Genomic DNA, 18,902 nt, shown 5'->3' on the forward strand with positions numbered 1-18,902 from the left:
TTAGCTTTTGCATTCAGGATTTTCCTTCTTTTTTGAGTGAGGCTTGGATGGCTATGTATTTCCCACATAGGACCGCCTTTTCAGTATCCCATAAGTATTGGATCAATGTGTTTTCATTCTCATTAGTTTCTATGAGTTGTTTAAATTTTTCTTTAATTTCCTCGTTGGCCCAATCATTATTTAGCAGGATACTCTTTAACATCCAAGTATTTGAGTTCCTTCCAAATTTCTTCTTGTGGCTGACTTCCAGTTTCACAGCATTGTGGTCTGAAAGAAATGCAAGGGATGTCAATCTTTTGGTATTGGTTGAGACCAGATTTGTCACCCAGTATGTGGTCTATTCTCAAGAAAGTTCCATGTGCACTAGAGAATGAGTATTCTGTTGTTTTAAGAAGGAATAATTTACCATGCTAATGGACCTCAAAAGAAAGCTGGGGTCGCAATCCTCATATCAGACAAATTAGATTTTAACCCAAAATCATAGTAAGAGATGTAGGGGAACATTATATCATACTTAAAGTGTTTATCCAACAAGAAGATCTAACAATTACCAATATCTATGCCCCCCATTATGGGAGAAGCCAACTATATAAAGCAATTAATAACCCAAATAAAGAAGCATATTGATAATAATATATTAATAGTAGGAGACCTCAACATTCCACTCACAGCAATGGACATATCATCTAAGAGAAGATCAAAAAGAAACAAGAACTTTGAATGACACATTGGACTAGATGTACTTTGTAGATATATTGCACTAGCTCTCATCTCTGTTTTTTTTTAAAGATTTTATTTATTTATTTGACAGAGAGAGACAGCCAGCTCATCTCTGTTTAATAGAGATTCTCTCAGTGTTATTTTGTTTCTCTGTTTTATGTTTCCACACATGGCCGCCAGGTGATGCTGTAGGACTACCTGTGTTCTCTACACAGCTGCTTAGTGAGGACATGTCACTCAAAGGAGGCTTGGCATAAGAGATGGGACCTGTTTTCATGAAAGACACTCAGCAGCTGTGTCCTGTCTGGCCTGGCAGAGTCCCCTGGGCAAGGGACCTGTGTGTGGTCTCAGCAGGTGCTTCCTCCCAGGGCTTTCTCCAGGGGAAGAGGCCAACCCCCATCCTCCTCAGTGTGTGGTGTGAGCTGAGCTCCAGAACCAGGGCTCAGGGAGGGGCTGGGAAGTCACTGGATGGAATCATTTGCATGGACAGCCAATCCTGCAGCAGTGTGTGTTTGCAGGTTTCCTGTCCCAGCCTGTGCTGACCCAGCTGCTCTCCCTCTCTGAATCTTTGGGAACTACAGTCAGACTCACCTGTATCCTTGAGCAGTAGTTTCAGTGTTGACAGGTATGGCATATGCTGATTCTAGCAGAAGCCAGGGAACCTCCCTGGTATCTCCTGTGCTACCACACAGACTCAGATTATTACCAAGGCTCTGGTCTCAGCAGCTGCTTCTCTGGATCCAAAGATGCCTCAGCCAATGCAGGGCTTCTGCTCATCTCCGAGCTCCACGCTTATGTTGAGGTTGACTATTGATGTGCTTTATATCAATGGAGTGGGGACAGCTATCATGACCCATGATGTCTCAGACAGCAAATAAGTGAAACAAACAAACATACAAACAAAAAACCAGAAACAAAAACAAAAAACCCTGGGGCGACAGATCATGACTGTGAGCCTCTTTTCAGTGAGAAACTTACCTCAACACACATGCAGGAGGACTCTTCTGCAGGAAGATCTGTCCTTGAACGGGGGAAACAGAAACACGCAGGATATGTCTACAACGTGAGACAGCATCGGACATCCCAGGAAGACACTAACGACGAGCTAATGGAACCTAACTGTACGTCGCCATTCGATCTGGACAAGATGAACAAGAATAAGTACTCTGTCTCCAAGTGCACCTGCTGCCCAGCAAACACTCACCCACACATCAGTTTCACCATTTATTCCATAAAGTGTGACCTTGTGTCACTACTGATGTATCCATAGCTGATACATTGACAATAACCCTGGTCACAGACACTGTCCTCTCTCTGAACCAGCTGTACATGAACTTGGATGACATCCCACAGACTCTCCTTGACAACACCGCCCTCCTCCTCTTCTCCCCTCTGCTCCCACGTCCCTCAGGCTTCAGTCTCTTCCTCCGGCTACTCAGGACTGAACACCTTCTCCATGATAGGATTTCAGAGTAAACTGGAAGTGATGGTGCTGTAGTTTCAAGTCTCCACTGTCCATCTCTCTGGAGGAAAATAAGCAGAAAAAAGAGTTGCGTGCAATCCCTCACTTTCTCCTTCCTGTTCTCAGTCCCATGGTCCATACTTTTGTTCCCAACACTCCCAGTCAATCTTTTTAGTATGAAAATAAAGTTATTTCATTTTCCTAAAAAGGATGTGTTCATCTAATGTTTAGGTATTTGAACATGGAAATTATTGACTTTTACCCCCTTCAGAATTAACTGACGTCACACCTATGGGGAATCCTGAAGGTATCCACAAAGGATCATCTGCATATTTTAAGATACGGCATTATTTTTCTTATGCTCCAGATAGATTCCATTTCCTCAGATTTCTCTGGACGGTAGATCCACTAGAGAAACATTTTTCCCTATGGTACCTAAAATCCTGGGCTATAGTGTTTTATTACAGAAACATTAGCACTTTCTTCTCTGTCCCTGTTAGACACCTGGGGACACAGGGGACTCTGGGGTTGGCTGTGGTGTGTGGCAGGAAGATGGGATCTGAGTGCTCCCCCCACCCCCTGTGCTGCCTGCTAGCATAAGACCCTGTAGATGTAGGTCTTGTGTCTATAGAGATTTAAAAAAAAATGACAGGCTTCTTGTCACCCAACCAGACCTGGACTCCTGATTTGGTGAATTGCTAACAGGTTTACTCTCACATCAGTCCTTGCAGCCTACATAAATCCCTTTGTCATTAAAAGCCTTTGAAATGCTTACCTCTAAATGCAGGATCCTGGACCTTGGATGTTTTTAAAAAGAATTATCATAGAGAAATCCCTCAGGGTGTTTAAATGCCATACGAGGAAAGGGGGCCTCTTAGCCGCATTTTTTACTACACACACACACACACACACACACACACACACACACACACACACAAACACATGCACAAAAGGCTCTTTCCTTTCTCTAAGGGACTAGCATCCTGGACTCTTCAGTTTCTGGGCTTCTCTGTCCCTCCAAAAGTCAGGGTTAACCTCAGCTAACCCAGCCATCTTCAGCGTCACAATCTCCAGGAGGCAGAATCTTCATCAGCCGGATGAAGGGACATTGAGTGTTACTGGGGTCCTGTCATGAAGCAACCAGATATGCCCTGAGCACCTACTCTCCTGGGATGATGGTGATGCTCAGGAATCCCAGGAGGAATCTCTGTTGCCATGGGCAGCTCAGCCCCCAACCATCTCTGGGCTTCAGTCAGCACCTGAGGCTGATCAATACATTGATTCTGGGACTCCAGCCTCAGTGCTGCTCCCATGGAGCTCAAAACCATGGGGAACAAGAGACACACCCTTCCTGTGGTCTCAGAGCTGGGCTGTCACTCCCTCAGTCACACCAGTGACACCTCCATCCAGACTGCACTCTGATGGAGAGTCATCTGTCCCAACCCAGGGCCACAGGGCATGTGACCTCAGGGACACTATCCTCTTATCTCTGTCATTCTTCTTCTCAGATGTGGGATATTTGACAGAAACTTCTGGGTCCAGTTGGTCTTGGGTAGTAGAAATTCATTCCTGTAGTCATGGGTGGCTAAATGAATTACTGCTTTATCCTGGATATCCTGGACACAAGTTACAGGAACTATAGCTGTGCCCACTGCAGAGAGTGGTCTGACCCCAAATCCCTTTGTCCTATAAGCTCTGTCTCTGACTGGCTATTTTGTCAGTAGGATGGCTCTGAGTTCATAGGAACAGGCCCCTTACGTGGTTTCACTGGGCACCAGGTTGATCTTGTCTACCTGGAAGACCAGACACATGGTACAAATAAGTGATTTTAGAAAAAGTATATAAACCCTTATTCTACTGAGAACAGAAGGCATTCCTACTCCACTGTTTTCCATCCATGTGTTTAACCACCCTTTCCACCCATATTCTCTCTGCAATAAGCACAGATCTGGGGAAAGTACTTTACTGATGGTACCTGCATCTTCACAAGGACATGGTCATTGAGTTTAAATCAATCTTATGGAATACTGTAGAAAATAACACACATTCATTTTAAATACGAGGTTGGCTCAGTGGTGACTAAAAGATAAACTGTCACTAGGTCACTGCCAGTGCATCTGTAGCTGTCATTCCTTTCTTCCTAAAACTTCCTGTTTGCCCTTTGTGCTGTGAGATCAGCGCCACACACAGCCTCACATGCAGGTCTCCTGAAGACTTGTGTCTGTGTGTTTGGAGGAGAGGTTCTAGGAGGGAATCACCACCCAAGTGTGTTGAGAACTGATGTTTCGAGCAGATGGAAACAGTGAGGAGTGGCAGAGAACAAAGATGTTCAATATGTAACCATTTAAGGAATGCACATGAGGGCTTCTCTCTATATCCTGGAAAGAAGAGATCCCCATTTCCTCAGGGCTGTGGGAACCTCAGAAGATTAGGAACTCTGGAAAACAGGGAGATGGCCCATAGGAGGAAAGTCCCTGAATCCTGCACAAAAGGGGCCATAAGTCCATCGGGACCTGTCAGCACTCTGGTCTTGATCCCGGTCTAAGAGGAATTTGTATAAGAGACCTCCCATCAGTCCTGAATCACCACCAAACCAAGGGGCACTTGGACAGACTCACCCTGAAGACACTTAGTAGAGCATATAGTGAGCCCTGGAGTAATGGAAGGCAGCATATAGGGACTCTTGGCTTGACCCTAATGGAGGAAAGAGTGGACAGAGCAGTGGCAAGGCAGAGTGTCTGCTGGGCTCTGGTCACCATGTCACACAATAGTGTGTCTGTGTCTAGACACGAGGGGGCATTCATGGCCTGTCTCTGAGGTTCACCTGTGATTAGAGCCCCTCCCCTGCCCATCACCCTTACATGCTCAAGGAGAGAGAGCTGACCCAGGACCAGTGAAGGGTCAGAGAGTTGGGGGTCTCATTTGCATGGTTGGTCCCACCCTCTCTCAGGGATTGAAGAGGGGATGGGAGAGATTAGGGGAGGCTCTGCACAGCTGTGGGGCCACAGAAGGCAGGATTGGTTATGATCTCCACCATGGTCTGGTATACTCTCCTCTTCACCCTCCTCGCTCACTGCGCAGGTGCCTGCGTGTGGGGACAGGGGAAGAGGCCTTGGGAGGACACGTGGGGCCGTGGTTCCTCCTCTTGTCTCTAGATCCCGGCATCACACTTTGTGTCTTTTCCTCTTCCAGGGTCCTGGGCCCAGTCTGTACTGACTCAGCCATCCTCAGTGTCTGGGTCCCTTGGTCAAAGAGTCACCATCTCCTGCACAGGAGGCAGCACCAACATCGGTGATGGTTATTATGTGAGCTGGCACCAACAGCACCCAGGAAAGGCCCCTAAAACCATCATCTATAGTACTAGCAATCGACCATCAGGGATTCCTGATCGATTTTCTGGCTCCAGGTCGGGCAACACTGGCTCCCTCACCATCAACGGTCTCCAGGCTGAGGATGAGGCTGATTATTACTGCTCATCATGGGACAAGAGTCTCAAAGCTTACACAGTGCTCCAGTTCTCTGCAGGAGTGAAACAAAAACTGCTGTTCCCCCAGCAATGGAGGTCCTCTTGCAGCCTATACTTCTAGGCCAAATCAGCTGCTTCTTTTGTTTGCTCTAAAGTGTAGTCTGAGATCAATCTCAGGGAACTTTGGCTACAAAATCATCCACATGAGAGACTATGGACTCTGGGAAACAAACTGAGGGCTTCAGAGGGGAGGGGGTGGAGGAATGGAATAAGCTGGTGATGGGTATTAAGAAGGGCACGTATTGCATGGTGCACTGGGTGTTATACGCAACTAATGAATCATGGAACTTTACGTCAAAAACCAGGGATGTACTGTATGGTGACTAACATAATATAATAAAAAATATTATTATTAAACAAAACAAAACAAAATCATCCACATTCTTTTAAATGCTGCCCCCCAAGCTGGTCCTTTGCAGGAACATATTGTAGGATTTTCTCATATCGAGGAGAAATTCCTGGGTTCCAATGGCGGACTGCCTTGGGGAAAAGTTGGTAATAGGACAGAAACATAGACAGAGAGTCCAGCTGTGTCTAACTAAGGATGGAGCCCTGTTCATATAATATGCATCCACACCATTTACTGAACACCTAGTGTGTGCCACATGTGAGTAGGGATGGAGGACACAGTTGGACATGATAGGAAGGTTCCCCACGCCAAGGGCACTAACAGTGTCTGGGGGAAGAGAAAGGACACTGAACCCAAACATGTTGTAAAGGAAAGCTCTGTCCCAGGAGTATGAGGAATGGTGAGGCATTGGGGCTGTGATGGAGCACTGGGGAGGTTTACAGGGAACTCCCAGAATCTGATGTCCAATACTGGCATCCTGGTTCTGCACCAATGATGAAGGAGCAAGAGGGGAGTGTGCAGGTGTGAGTAGATGAGGGCTGTGAATTTTGCCCCAGTCAGAGTAGTTCTGGGCAAGGGGTGGTAGAGGGAGGAATATCAGGGTCCTCAAAACTTGGAGGAATCCAGGACTGAGAATGGGGATGTGGAGGAGGGGGAGGGGGTGGGGAGATTGGGAACACCGCAGTGAGGAGGCTTCACCAGCTGGGAGAGTGTGAAGACCCACCTGTGATGCAGGATGACTTCCACTTCATGTTTCCATGAAATAGGATCAGCCACTGACATGGCAACTGTTCTTCAGATGTCCTAGGAATGCACGTCTCTGCTTACTCTTGTCTGAACTTTGATGAAACTTCACCAGTGCCTGTTGTTGGGAAAGAAGTATTTCCTTTGCTCTTTAAGGTTTTTTACCCGGAATAAGATTCAAATTGATATTTGTCAAATTAACAGGAGAAAATCAAGTTTAATAGCAAGCATAAGGGAAATCTACACAGACATGGAGAATTCCAAAGACAGTCAAGCAACATGACACTTATTTGAGCAAAGGGGATGGGTAGGTGTCTGAGGATCAAAGAGCAAAAACAGCAATAGCAAGAAGGTGAAAGGAGATGCGTGGAAAATAAAATTTCCCCTACTACGTAGATACAGGAACCTGTGTTAATATCTCTCTTCCTGTTACAAGCAGGCCGTTTGGGGGGGGGGGAGCTATAGAGCTTTTCGTAAAACTGCTAAATTTCATTTACTTTTTTAAAAATTTAAATTCAATTAGCCAACATACAGTATATCATTAGTTTCAGATGTACTGTTCAATAATTTATAATTTGTGAATAACACCCAGTGCTCATCATATCACATGCCCCCCTTAATGCCCATTACCCAATTACTCATCCCCTCACCCACCTCCGCTCTAGCACCCCTCAATTTTTTTCCTATGATTAAGAGTCTTTCATGTTTTTTTTCCATAATTACATTTTTATTATATTATGTTAGTCACCATACAGTACATCCCTGGTTTTTGATGTAAAGTTCCATGATTCATTATTTGCGTATAACACCCAGTGCTCCATGCAATACGTGCCCTCCTTAATACCCATCACTGGCCTATCCCATTCCCCCCCCACCCCTCTGAAGCCCTTGGTTTGTTTCTCAGAGTCCATAGTCTCTCATGCTTCATTCCCCCTTCTGATTACCCCCCTTTCTTTATCCCTTTCTTCTCCTACCGATCTTTCTAGTTCTTATGTTCCATAGATGAGAGAAATCATATGATAATTGTCTTTCTCTGCTTGACTTATTTCACTTAGCATTATCTCCTCTCACGGTTTTTTTACCTCTCTGATGGGTACTTTGGAATTTTCTAATTTTTTGAGAAAGTCTTGTATTGTTATGTACTTCCCTCTCAGAACCACCTTTGCTTATCCTAAAGATTTTGAACAGTTTTGTTTTCATTTTTATTTGTTTCCATGAATTTTTAAATTCTAATTTCTAGTTGACCCATTCATTCTTTTTTTAATAATAGTATTTTTTATTATATTATGTTAGTCACCATACAGTACACCCCTAGTTTTGATGTAAAGTTCCATGATTCATTAGTTGTGTATAACACCCAGGGCCCCATGCAATACGTGCCCTCCTTACTACCCATCACCGGCCTATCCCATCCCCCCCACCGAAGCCCTCAGTTTGTTTCCCAGAGTCCATAGTCTCTCATGGTTCCATTCATTCTTTAGCAGGATTTTCTTTAACCTCCTAGTGTTTGAGTTCCTTCCAAATTTTCTCTTTTGATTGAGTTCAAGTATAAAAGCATTGTGGTCTGAAATTATGCAGGGAATAATGCCAATCTTTTGGTACCAGGTGGGACCTGATTTGTGACCCACTATATGATCTATTCTGGAGAACGTTCCATGGGCTCTTGAAAAGAATGTGGATTCTGTGGCTTTAGGTTGGAATGCTCTGTATATATCTCTGAAGTCCACCTGTTCCAGTGTGTCATTCAAAGCCCTTGTTTTCTTGTTGATCTTCTGCTTACATTATCTGTTCATTTCTTTGAGTGACGTGTTGAAGTCCCTACTATTATTGTATTATTATCAATGTGTTTCTTTAATTTGGTTATTAATTGTTTTATATAATTGGCTGCTCCCATATTATGAGCATAAATATTTATAATCATTAGATCTTCTTGTTGGATAGACCCTTTAAGTATGTAGTGTCCCTCTACATCTCTTACTACAGTCTTTGATTTTAAATCTAATGTGGGGTTGCCTGGGTGGATAAGTCCATTAAGCGTCTGCCTTCAGCTCAGTTCATGATTCCAAGGTCCTGGGATCAAGTCCTGCATCAGGCTCCCTGCTCAGTGGGAGAGCCTGCTTCTCCCTCTGTCTGTTGCTCCCCATTCCTGTGCTCTTTCTGTCAAAAAAAAATTAAAAAAAGGAAAGAAAAGAAAAGAAAAGAAAGAAAAGAAAAGAAAAGAAAAGAAAAGAAAAGAAAAGAAAAGAAAAGAAAAGAAAGTTTGTCTGATATGCGGATTGCTACCCCAGCATTCTTTTTATGTCCTTCAGCATGATAAATGATTCTCCACCCCCTCACTTTCCATCTGGAGGTGTCTTTAGCTCTCAAATGAGTCTCTTGTAGACAGCATATAGATGGGTCTTGGTTTTTATCCAATCTGATACACTGTGTCCTTTGATTGGAGTATTTAGCCAATTTGCATTCAGGGTAACTATAGAAAGATATGAATTTAGTGCCATTGTATTACCTGTAAGGTCCTAGTTTCTCATATCCTGTGTCTATTTCCTTCCAATCTATGTTACTTTTTGCTCTCTCTTTTCGCTCTCTCTTTGCTTACAGGATCCACTTAAGTATTTCTTCCAGGGGTGGTTTAGTAGTCACAAATTCTTTAGGTTTCTGTTTGTCCTGGAAGCTCTTTATCTTTCCTTCCATTCTGAAAGGCCGCCTTGCATGATAAACTAAGTCCTGGTTGCATGTTTTTCTCATTTAATATCCTGAATATATCATGCCAGGCCTTTCTGCCTTGCCTGGTCTCTGTGAATAGGTCTGCTACCAGCCTAATATTTTTACCCTTTAGGTTAAGAACCTCTTGTCTTGAGCTGCTTTCAGAATTTTCTCTTTATCTCTGAAAGTTGCAAGGTTCACTATTATATCTTGGGGAGTTGAGCTAGTTTTATTGATTTTGGGGGGCATCTGTCTACCTCTTGGACTTGAATGCCTGTTTTTCCCCAGATTAGGGAAGTTATCAGGTATGATTTGATCCAATATACCTTCTGTCCCCCTCTCTCTTTCTTCTGCTCTAGGACCCCAATAATTCTAATATAGTTTCACTTCATGGTATTGCTGGTTTTTCAAAGCCACGCTTCAGGTTCCATTAATTGTTTTTCTCTCTTTTTCCCAGCTTCCTTACTTTTCATCAACTTGTCTTCTATGTCACTAACTCTCTTTTCTGCCTCACTTGCCCTAGCTGTTAGAGCATCCAATTTAGAATGTGTCTTACTTGAACCATTTTTAACTTCAATCTACTTAGATTTTATTTCTTCACTAAGAGATGCTCTAGTGTCTCTTATTATTTTTTCAAGCCTGGCTAGTAACTCTATAATTGTTATTCTTAATTCCAGCTCTGACAGTTTCCTTATATCCATATCAATTAGATCTGTGGTAGAGAATATTACCACTGATTCCTTCCTTTGCTATGGATTCCTCCTTCTAGTCATTTCACCCAGAGAAGAATGCATGAACAAGTAAATCAAATGAAAAATGCCAACAATGACTCAAGTGAAATACTGGACAAGAACAAGAAGAGAAAAACAACCAAAAAAGAATAGAAAAAGAAAAAAAAAAGGTGTCAGGGGGAGAGAATATAATCTCCCAGGTGAACAAACAGGGTGATTCATGTTGTCCTGGGTGAATTTTGGTCTGTTTGTTAGAAGACACCAAATACCAAACCTGAAAAGAAAGCAAAAGTTAAATACATACAAAAATAAAATTGTATACAGTGAATGGACCCCCCCAAAAGAAAGAATGTATCTATTAAATGTAAATGTAAAAATGAACATAAGAAAAAGACCTAAAAAGAAATACGTGATCAAATAAGGAACTAGATGAAAAGGAAAAATATTTTTAAAAAGAAAAAAAATTATTGATTGATTGATTTATTGATTATTTATTTGTTTGTTTACTTCAATTAGCCAAAATATAGTACATCATTACTTTTTTCCCCTGAGAAGTTTATCATTTTTATTAGCCTTTCAAATAACCTACTATTGCCTTTCTTTTTTTCTTATAATAAAATTTTTTATTATATTATGTTAATCACCATACAGTACATCCCTAGTTTTTGATGTAAAGTTTCATGATTCATTACTTGCGTATAACAAGCACTGCACCATGCAATACGTGCCCTTCTTACTACCCATACCAGTCTATCCCATTCCCCCACCCCCTCTCTCTGAAGCCCTCAATTTGTTTCCCAGAGTCCATAGTCTCTCATGGTTCATTCCCTGTTCTGTTTACCCCCTTTCATTATCCCTTTCTTTTCCTACCGATCTTCCTACTTCTTATGTTCCATAAATGAGTGAAACCATATGATAATAGTCTTTCTCTGCTTGATTTATTTCACTTAACATTATCTTCTCCAGTTCCATCCATGTTGCAGCAAATGTTGAGAAATCGTTCTTTTTGATGGCTGAGTAATATTCCATTGTATATATGGACCACATCTTCTTAATCCAGTCATCTATTGAAGGGCATCTCAGCTCCTTCCACAATTTGGCTATTGTGGACAATGCTGGTATGAACATTGGGTGCATATGGCCCTTCTCTTCACTACATCTGTATCTTTGGGGTAAATACCCAGTAGTGAAATGGCTGGATCACGGGGTCGTTCAATTTTTAAGTTTTGAAGGAACCTCCACACTGTTTTCCAGAGTGGCTGTACCAACTTGCATTCCCACCAACAATGTAGGAGGGATCCCCTTTCTCCACATCCTCTCCAACACTTGTTTCCTGCCTTGTCAATTTTTGCCATTCTAACTGGTGTAGGGTGGTATCTCAATGTGGTTTCGATTTGAATTTCCCTGATGGCTAATGATTATGAACATTTTCCATGTGTCTGTTAGCCATTTGCATGTCTTCATTGGAAAAGTGTCTGTTCATATCTTCTGCCCATTTTTTTGATTTGATTATTTGTTTCTCCTGTATTGAGTTTGAGAAGTTCTTGTAGGTTTTGGATACCAGTCTTTATCTGTAGTGTCATTTGCAAACATCTTCTCCCATTCCATGGGCTGCCTCTTAGTTTTACTGACTGTTTCCTTGGCTGTGCAGAGCTTTTTATCTTGATGAAGTGCCACAAGTTCATATTTTCTTTTGTTTCTCTTGCCTTTGGAGATGTGTCATGAAAAAAGTTGCCGTGGCCAATGTCAAGGACGTTGCAGCCTATGTTCTCCTCTAGGATTTTGATGGATTCCTGTCTCACATCGAGGTCTTTCATCCATTTAGAGTTTGTCTTTGTGTATGGTGTGAGAGAGTGGTCACGTTTCATTCTTGTGCATGTAGCTGTCCAATTTTCCCAGCACCATTTATTGAAGAGACTGTCTTTTCTTCCACTGGATTTTTTCCCCTGTTTCATCAAATATTAGTTGCCCAAAGAGCCAAGGGTCCATTTCTGGGTTCTCTATTCTGTTCCATTGGTCTATGTGTCTGTTTTTGTGCCAGTACCATGCTGTCTTTGTGATCACAGCTTTGTAGTATAGCTTGAAATCCGGCAACGTGATACCCCCCAGCTTCGTTTTTCCTTTTCAACAGTTCCTTGGCGATTCGGGGCCTTTTCTGGGTCCACACAAATTTAAGGGCTGTTTGTTCCAGTTCTTTGAAAAATGTCTTTGGTATTTTGATCGGGATAGCATTGAAAGTGTAGATTGCTCTGGGTAGCATGGACATTTTAACTATGTTAATTCTTCTGATCCATGAGCATGGAATATCTTTCCATCTTTTTGTGTCTTCTTCAATGTCTTTCAAGAGTGATTTATAGTTTCTAGAATATAGATCCTTTACGTCCCTGGTTAAGTGAATTCCAAGGTAACGTATGGTTTTTGGTGCTATTGTAAATGGGATGGATTCTCTAATTTTTCTTTCCTCAGTCTCATTATTCGTGTATAGAAATGCAACTGATTTGTGAGCATTGATTTTGTATCCTGCCACATTACTGAATTGCTCTATAATTTCTAGTAGTTTGGGAGTGGATTCTTTTGGGTTTCCATATAGAGTATCATGTCATCTGTGAAGAGATACAGTTTGACTTCTTCTTTGCCAATTTGGATACCTTTTATCCCTTTTTGTTGTGTGATTGCTGTAGCAAGGACTTCTAGTACTATGTTGAATAATAATGGTGAGAGTGGGCATCCTTGTCATGTTCCTGATCTTAAGGGAAAGGCTTCCAGCTTTTCCCCATTGAGAATTATATTTGCTGTAGGCTTTTCATAGACGGTTTTTATGAGATTGAGGAATCTCTATTCTCTACATTCTATCCCTACACTCTGAAGGGTTTTAATCAGGAAAGGATGCTATATTTTGTCAAATGCTTTTTCTGCATCTATTGAGAGGATTATATAATTCTTGGCTTTTTTCTTGTTGATATAATCTATCACATTGATAGATTTGCATGAACCACCCTTGAATCCCAGGCATGAATCCCACTTGAACATGATGGATAATCCTTTTAATGTACAGTTGGATTCTATTAGCAAGGATCTTGTTGAGAATTTTGGTATCCATATGCATTAGGGAAATCAGTCTGTAATTCTCCTTTTGTTGGGGTCTTTGCTTGGTTTGGTGATCAAGGTAATATTGGCCTCATAGAATGAGTTGGGTAGCTTTCCTTCTGTTTCTATTTTTTGAAATAGCTTTAGGAGAATAGGTATTATTTCTTCTTTGAATGTTTGGTAGAATTCCCTGGGAAAACCATCAAGCCCTGGGGTTTTGTTTTTTGGAAGGTTTTTAATCACTGTTTTGAACTCTTCATAAATAATTGGTCTGTTTAAAAAATCCATTTCTTCCTCTTTCAGTCTTGGTAGTTTATAGGTTTCCAGGAAGACCTCCATCTCTTCCAGATTAAGTAATTTATTGGCATAAAGCTGTTGAGAAAAGTTTCTTTTTTTTTTAAGATTTTATTTATTTATTTGACAGAGACAGAGACAGCCAGCGAGAGAGGGAACACAAGCAAGGGGAGTGGCAGAGGAAGAAGCAGGCTCATAGCGGAGGAGCCTGATGTGGGGCTCGATCCCAGAACGCCGGGATCACGCCCTGAGCTGAAGGCAGACGCTTAACCACTGTGCCACCCAGGCGCCCCGAGAAGTTTCTAATAATCCTTCCAATTTCATTGGTGTTGGTTGTGACCTTTCCCTTTTCATTCATAATTTTATTAATTTGGGTCCTTTCTCTATTCTTTTGGATAAGTCTTGCCAGTGGTTTGTCAATTTTATTTATTCTTTCAAAGAACCAGCTTCTAGTTCTGTTGATCTGCTCTACTGTGCTCCTGGTTTCTAATTCATTGATCTCTGCTCTAATCTTGATCAACTGCTTTCTCGTGTGTGGATTAGGCCTGTTCCTCTGTTCCTGTTCCAGCCTCTTGAGGTGAGAATATAAAAACTGCATTTTAGATTTACTATTCTTTTGAGTGAGGCTTGGATGGCTATGTATTTTCCCCTTAGGACTGCCTTTGCAGTGTCCCATAAGTTTTGGACCATTGTGTTTTCATTCTCATTGGTCTCCATATATTGTTTAAATTGATTTTTGATTTCCTGGTTTATTGAATCATTCTTGAGCAGGATGGTTCTTAGTCTCCAAGTGTTTCAAATTTTTCCTTGTGGTTGAGTTCCAATTTCAAAGCATTGTGGTCTAAGGATATGCAGGGAATGATTTCAGTCTTTTGGTATCGGTTGAGGCCTGTTTTGTGACCCAGAACATGGTCTATTCTTGAGAATGTTCCATGGGTATCAGAATAGAATGAGTATTCTTTGGTTCTGGGGTGTAGTGTTCTATATATATCTATGAGGTCCAACTTGTTGAGAATGGCATTCAAAGCTCTTGTTTCTTTGTTCATTTCCTGCTTAGGTGATCTTCCTATTGCCGATAGTGGAGTGTTGAGCTCCCCTACTATTAACGTATTTTTATGTATATGTGTCTTTACTCTGGTTAAGAGTTGGCTTGTGTATCTTGCTGCTCCCCTGTTGGGGGCATAGGTATTTATAATTGTCATATCCACTTCTTGGGTACATCCTTTAAGAATAATATAGTGCCCTTCTGTATCTCTAACTATAGTCTTTAGTTTATTTATTTTTTTTTAGATTTTATTTATTTATGTGACAGAGAGACAGCCAGCAAAAGAGAGAACTCAGCAGGGGAGAGGGAGAGGAAGAAGCAGGCTCCTAGCCGAGGAGCCCGATGTGGGACTCAATCCCAGAATGCTGGGATCACACCCTGAACCAAAGGCAGACGCTTAACGACTGCCCTACCCAGGCGCCGCTATTGTCTTTAGTTTAAAATTGAATCTGTCTGATATGAGAATTGCTACCCCAGCTTTCTTTTGAGGTCCACTGGCGTGAAAGATGGTATTCCATCCCTTTACTTTCAATCTGAATGTATCTTTAGGTTCAAAATGAGTCTCTTGCAGACAGCAAATGGATGGGTCATGTCTTTTTATCCAATCTGCAACCCTGTGGCAATATGGGAGCATTTAGGCCATTTACATTGAGACTGAGTATTGAGAGATTATTTTAATGGTGTCATGTTGCCAGTAAAGTCTTTGTTTCTATCAATTGTGACTTTCTGTTCTGTATCACTCTTGGGGCCTTTTTACTTTTATAGAACCCCCTTAATATCTCCTGTAGGGCTGGTTTCATGGTCACAACATTGGTCAATGACTGGTGATTCTGGAAGGTCTTTATTTCTCCATCAATTCTGAATGACAGCCTTGCTGGATAAAGGATCCTTGGCTACATGTTTTTCTATGAAAGAGCTTTAAAAATGCCCCTCCAACCTTTTCTCTCATTCCAGGTCTGTGTAGACAGGTCTGACCTAATTCTGATACCCTTGCCTTGGTACGTGAGAAATTTCTTTGCCCTGGCCGCTTTCAATACTGTATCCTTGGATCTAATATTTGCGAATTGCACTATACGTGAGGTGGCGTAGGCTTGTCGTGGTTGAGCTTGGGAGGGGTCCTCACTGCCTCTTGGGCAGGAATGCTTGTTTCCTTTGCTAGATTAGGGATGTTGTCAGCTACCATTTGTTCAAATATCTCTTCTAAACCTCTCTCTTTCTCCACCCCCTTGGGGATGCCAATGATTCTGACACTGGAACGTTTCATTGAGTCAGTAATGTCCCATAACCTACATTCTTGAGATTGAATTTTTTTGAGCCAAGTTTATGTTTTAGCTTTCTCTTCTACCATCCCATCCTCCAATTCACTAATTCATCTTCTGCCTCATTTACCCTGGCAATCAGAACATCTAATTTTGACTGCACTTGTTTCATAGCATTTTTAATTTCTGCCAGATTCGCTCTCATTTCCACCCTTAGAGATTCTATATTCTCGTTAAAAATTTTTTCAAGTCTACACATTATCTTGACCATACTCTGAACTGTATTCTGATAATTTGGTTAATATCCATATCCATCAGTTCTGTGGCAGAGGCCACAGACTCATTATATTTTCTTTGCTGGGGAGAATTTATTCTTCTCATCATTCTGATGAGGAGAGGTTGCTGGGTTGCCCAGAGCCAAAATTATTGACCAGGACCCAGGCAGTGTGCTCTTGTTTTATAGGGACCTTAGGGATGTGGTCTTCTTGATTTTTTAGCCTGCCGTCTGGGAGAGGCACCTGCTGTGCTGATACTCAGGCAACCCTGTTTGGGTAGTCTCCCTCTCCCCTGTCAGGGGGGACAGGATCGGCACAATGTAAGCTGGTATTTCCGGGCTTTCGTTCTCTGGCAGGTTTCCCTGGTGTTTTTCTGTGGCTCTTCTGAGAGTCAGAGCAGCAGTGGCTGAATCCTAGCCTCTGTCTTACAACAGAGAGATGGCAGTCTGCTCTCTACTGTGCTCTCCTGGCCTTTTAACTCTGTTTCTGTTGGTGCTGCTAAAAACCCTGCAGTGTCCCATGTTGTGCACCCCACAGCCAGCATCCCAGCCCTCACTTCCAGGGCCAGCATGTCTCTGCCCTTTGTGTTTCTTTTTTTTTTTTTAAGATTTTATTTATTTATGTGACAGAGAGACAGCCAGTGAGAGAGGGAACACAGCAGGGGGGAGGGAGAGGAAGAAGCAGGCTCCCAGCCGAGGAGCCCGATGTGGGACTCGATCCTGGAATGCCAGGATCACTCCCTAAGCTGAAGGCAGACACTTAATGACTGCGCTACCCAGGCGCCCCTGTCCTTTGTGTTTCTAACACCGCCAGCGCCAGTCATCCCTGTGCGTGCTCCTGAGCTCCCTGTTTCAGCATGGTTCGGGGGTGCTCCGGAGAGCTGGTTTTCAGTCTGGTTGCACGTGCATTCCCAGGCTCCAGGTCTCAGTCTGCTCTCTCACGGGTGCCAGTCTGCAAGTCCAGCCCGCTCCCCAGTGCAGGTGGCTATTGGCTACTGCTTCCCAGCACCCAAATGTGGCGGCTCCCTCCCCCTTCCATTTATCTTCCGATATCTGTGCAGGTATTCACAGCTCCCCGCTTCATACCTCAATACTCAGTGCTGGAGATGTTCATTTGTAGAGATCAAGATGTATCTTCCTACGTCTTAGGCTGATTCTGTGGGTTTTCAGGATGGTCTAGTACTTATCCAGTTCAACTCAGGGGACCAGCTGAAATAGGGGTCCCCTACTCCTCCTCCATCTTAACTCCTCCCCCTCTACATGACAAGACTTTTAAAGTGGCCATGGCTAAAGAGGTGATTAGAGTTCATTACATCACCATTGACAAGGAAATGTGGTTATTGTGGTGACACACATTACAGACATATACCCAAGGCAAATACAGAAAGCTACATAGACATCAGAAAATTGTATGTCTTTTTATATTAATAATCGAAATTTTCTCAATGAATCAATATCCTGATCAAGATAGGGAATTTTTGGCAAAACACAAAGTGTTTTTTTTTCTAGGCAGATAATTTAAAAAGCGCATAAAACTTCTGTTTACCTTTTTTTGTGTGTGTGAGAGCAGACCAATATTTCAAGAAAATTTTGTCCTTTTAACCAAGAGAAAACAAAATTTTAATTTTGCATCCATGTATTTTGATATTAAATCTCATTTGTTCAGTTTAATTTATCTGAATTTTAACCAGTATTGATCACACATAAATTCATTTCCAAGGCACCTGGGTGGTTCGGTCAGCTAAGCTTCTGACTCTTGATTTCAGCTCAGGTCATGATCTCATGGTCATGGGATCGAGCTCTGCATCTGGCTCTGTGCTTAGCATGGAGTCTGCTTGAGATTTCTCCCTCTGGCTCCCCCTGGCTTGTGCTTCCTCTCTCTCTCTTTCTAAAATAAATAAATGCATACATACATACATACATACATAAATACATAAACAAACAAAAATATAATATTTTAAAAAATCATTTCCAGATTCATTTTCCAAAAACCTACTACAACTTTCTCTTATACGTTTAGATTTTGAGCCAAGTTTTCTTTCTTCCATATTCCAGCCTCACTTCAGGACAAAATTATATTTCTTTTCCCTCAACAAAATATGTATTCCTATTTCTCATACTACCCCCCAAATCACATATCTTATTTTCCTGTCACACAGAGTTGTTTTCCTTATTATTTCTAGTAGTTTGAACTGTATTTGTTAGAATTCTTTACTCTTAGAAACCTTCATTTCTAGTGAAAACTAAGTAGTAAGCAAGTGTGAACTATTTGCTATGCTAGTATTCTTTAGATTAGCAAATTTATTTTTTTAATGATTTTTTATTATATTATGTTAGTCACCATACAGTACATCCCCGGTTTCCGATGTAAGGCTCGATGATTCATTAGTTGCGTATAACACCCAGTGCACCATGAGATACGTGCCCTCCTTACTACCCATCACCGGTCTATCCCATTCCCCCACCCCCCTCCCCTCTGAGGCTCTCAGTTTGTTTCTCATAGTCCATAGTCTCTCATGTTTCATTCCCCCTTCTGATTACCCCCCCTTTCTTTATCCCTTTCTTCTCCTACCGATCTTCCTAGTTCTTATGTTCCATAGATGAGAGAAATCATATGATAGTTGTCTTTCTCTGCTTGACTTATTTCACTTAGCATTATCTCCTCCAGTGCCATCCATGTTGCAGCAAATGTTGAGAACTCGTTCTTT

General features: G+C 42.0%; 1 gene segment (V, D, J or C); it reads left to right on the forward strand.

The window, feature by feature from the left end:
• Positions 1-5,170: 5,170 nt before the first annotated feature.
• Positions 5,171-5,769, forward strand: LOC125282112 (probable non-functional immunoglobulin lambda variable 1-50). The segment is given in 2 exon segments: positions 5,171-5,263; positions 5,375-5,769. Coding segments are annotated over 2 exon segments (453 nt in total).
• The last annotated feature ends 13,133 nt before the right edge of the window (positions 5,770-18,902 follow it).

Source organism: Ursus arctos, unplaced genomic scaffold (genome assembly GCF_023065955.2).
Source record: "Ursus arctos isolate Adak ecotype North America unplaced genomic scaffold, UrsArc2.0 scaffold_34, whole genome shotgun sequence".
Classification (NCBI taxonomy): Eukaryota; Metazoa; Chordata; class Mammalia; order Carnivora; family Ursidae; genus Ursus; species Ursus arctos.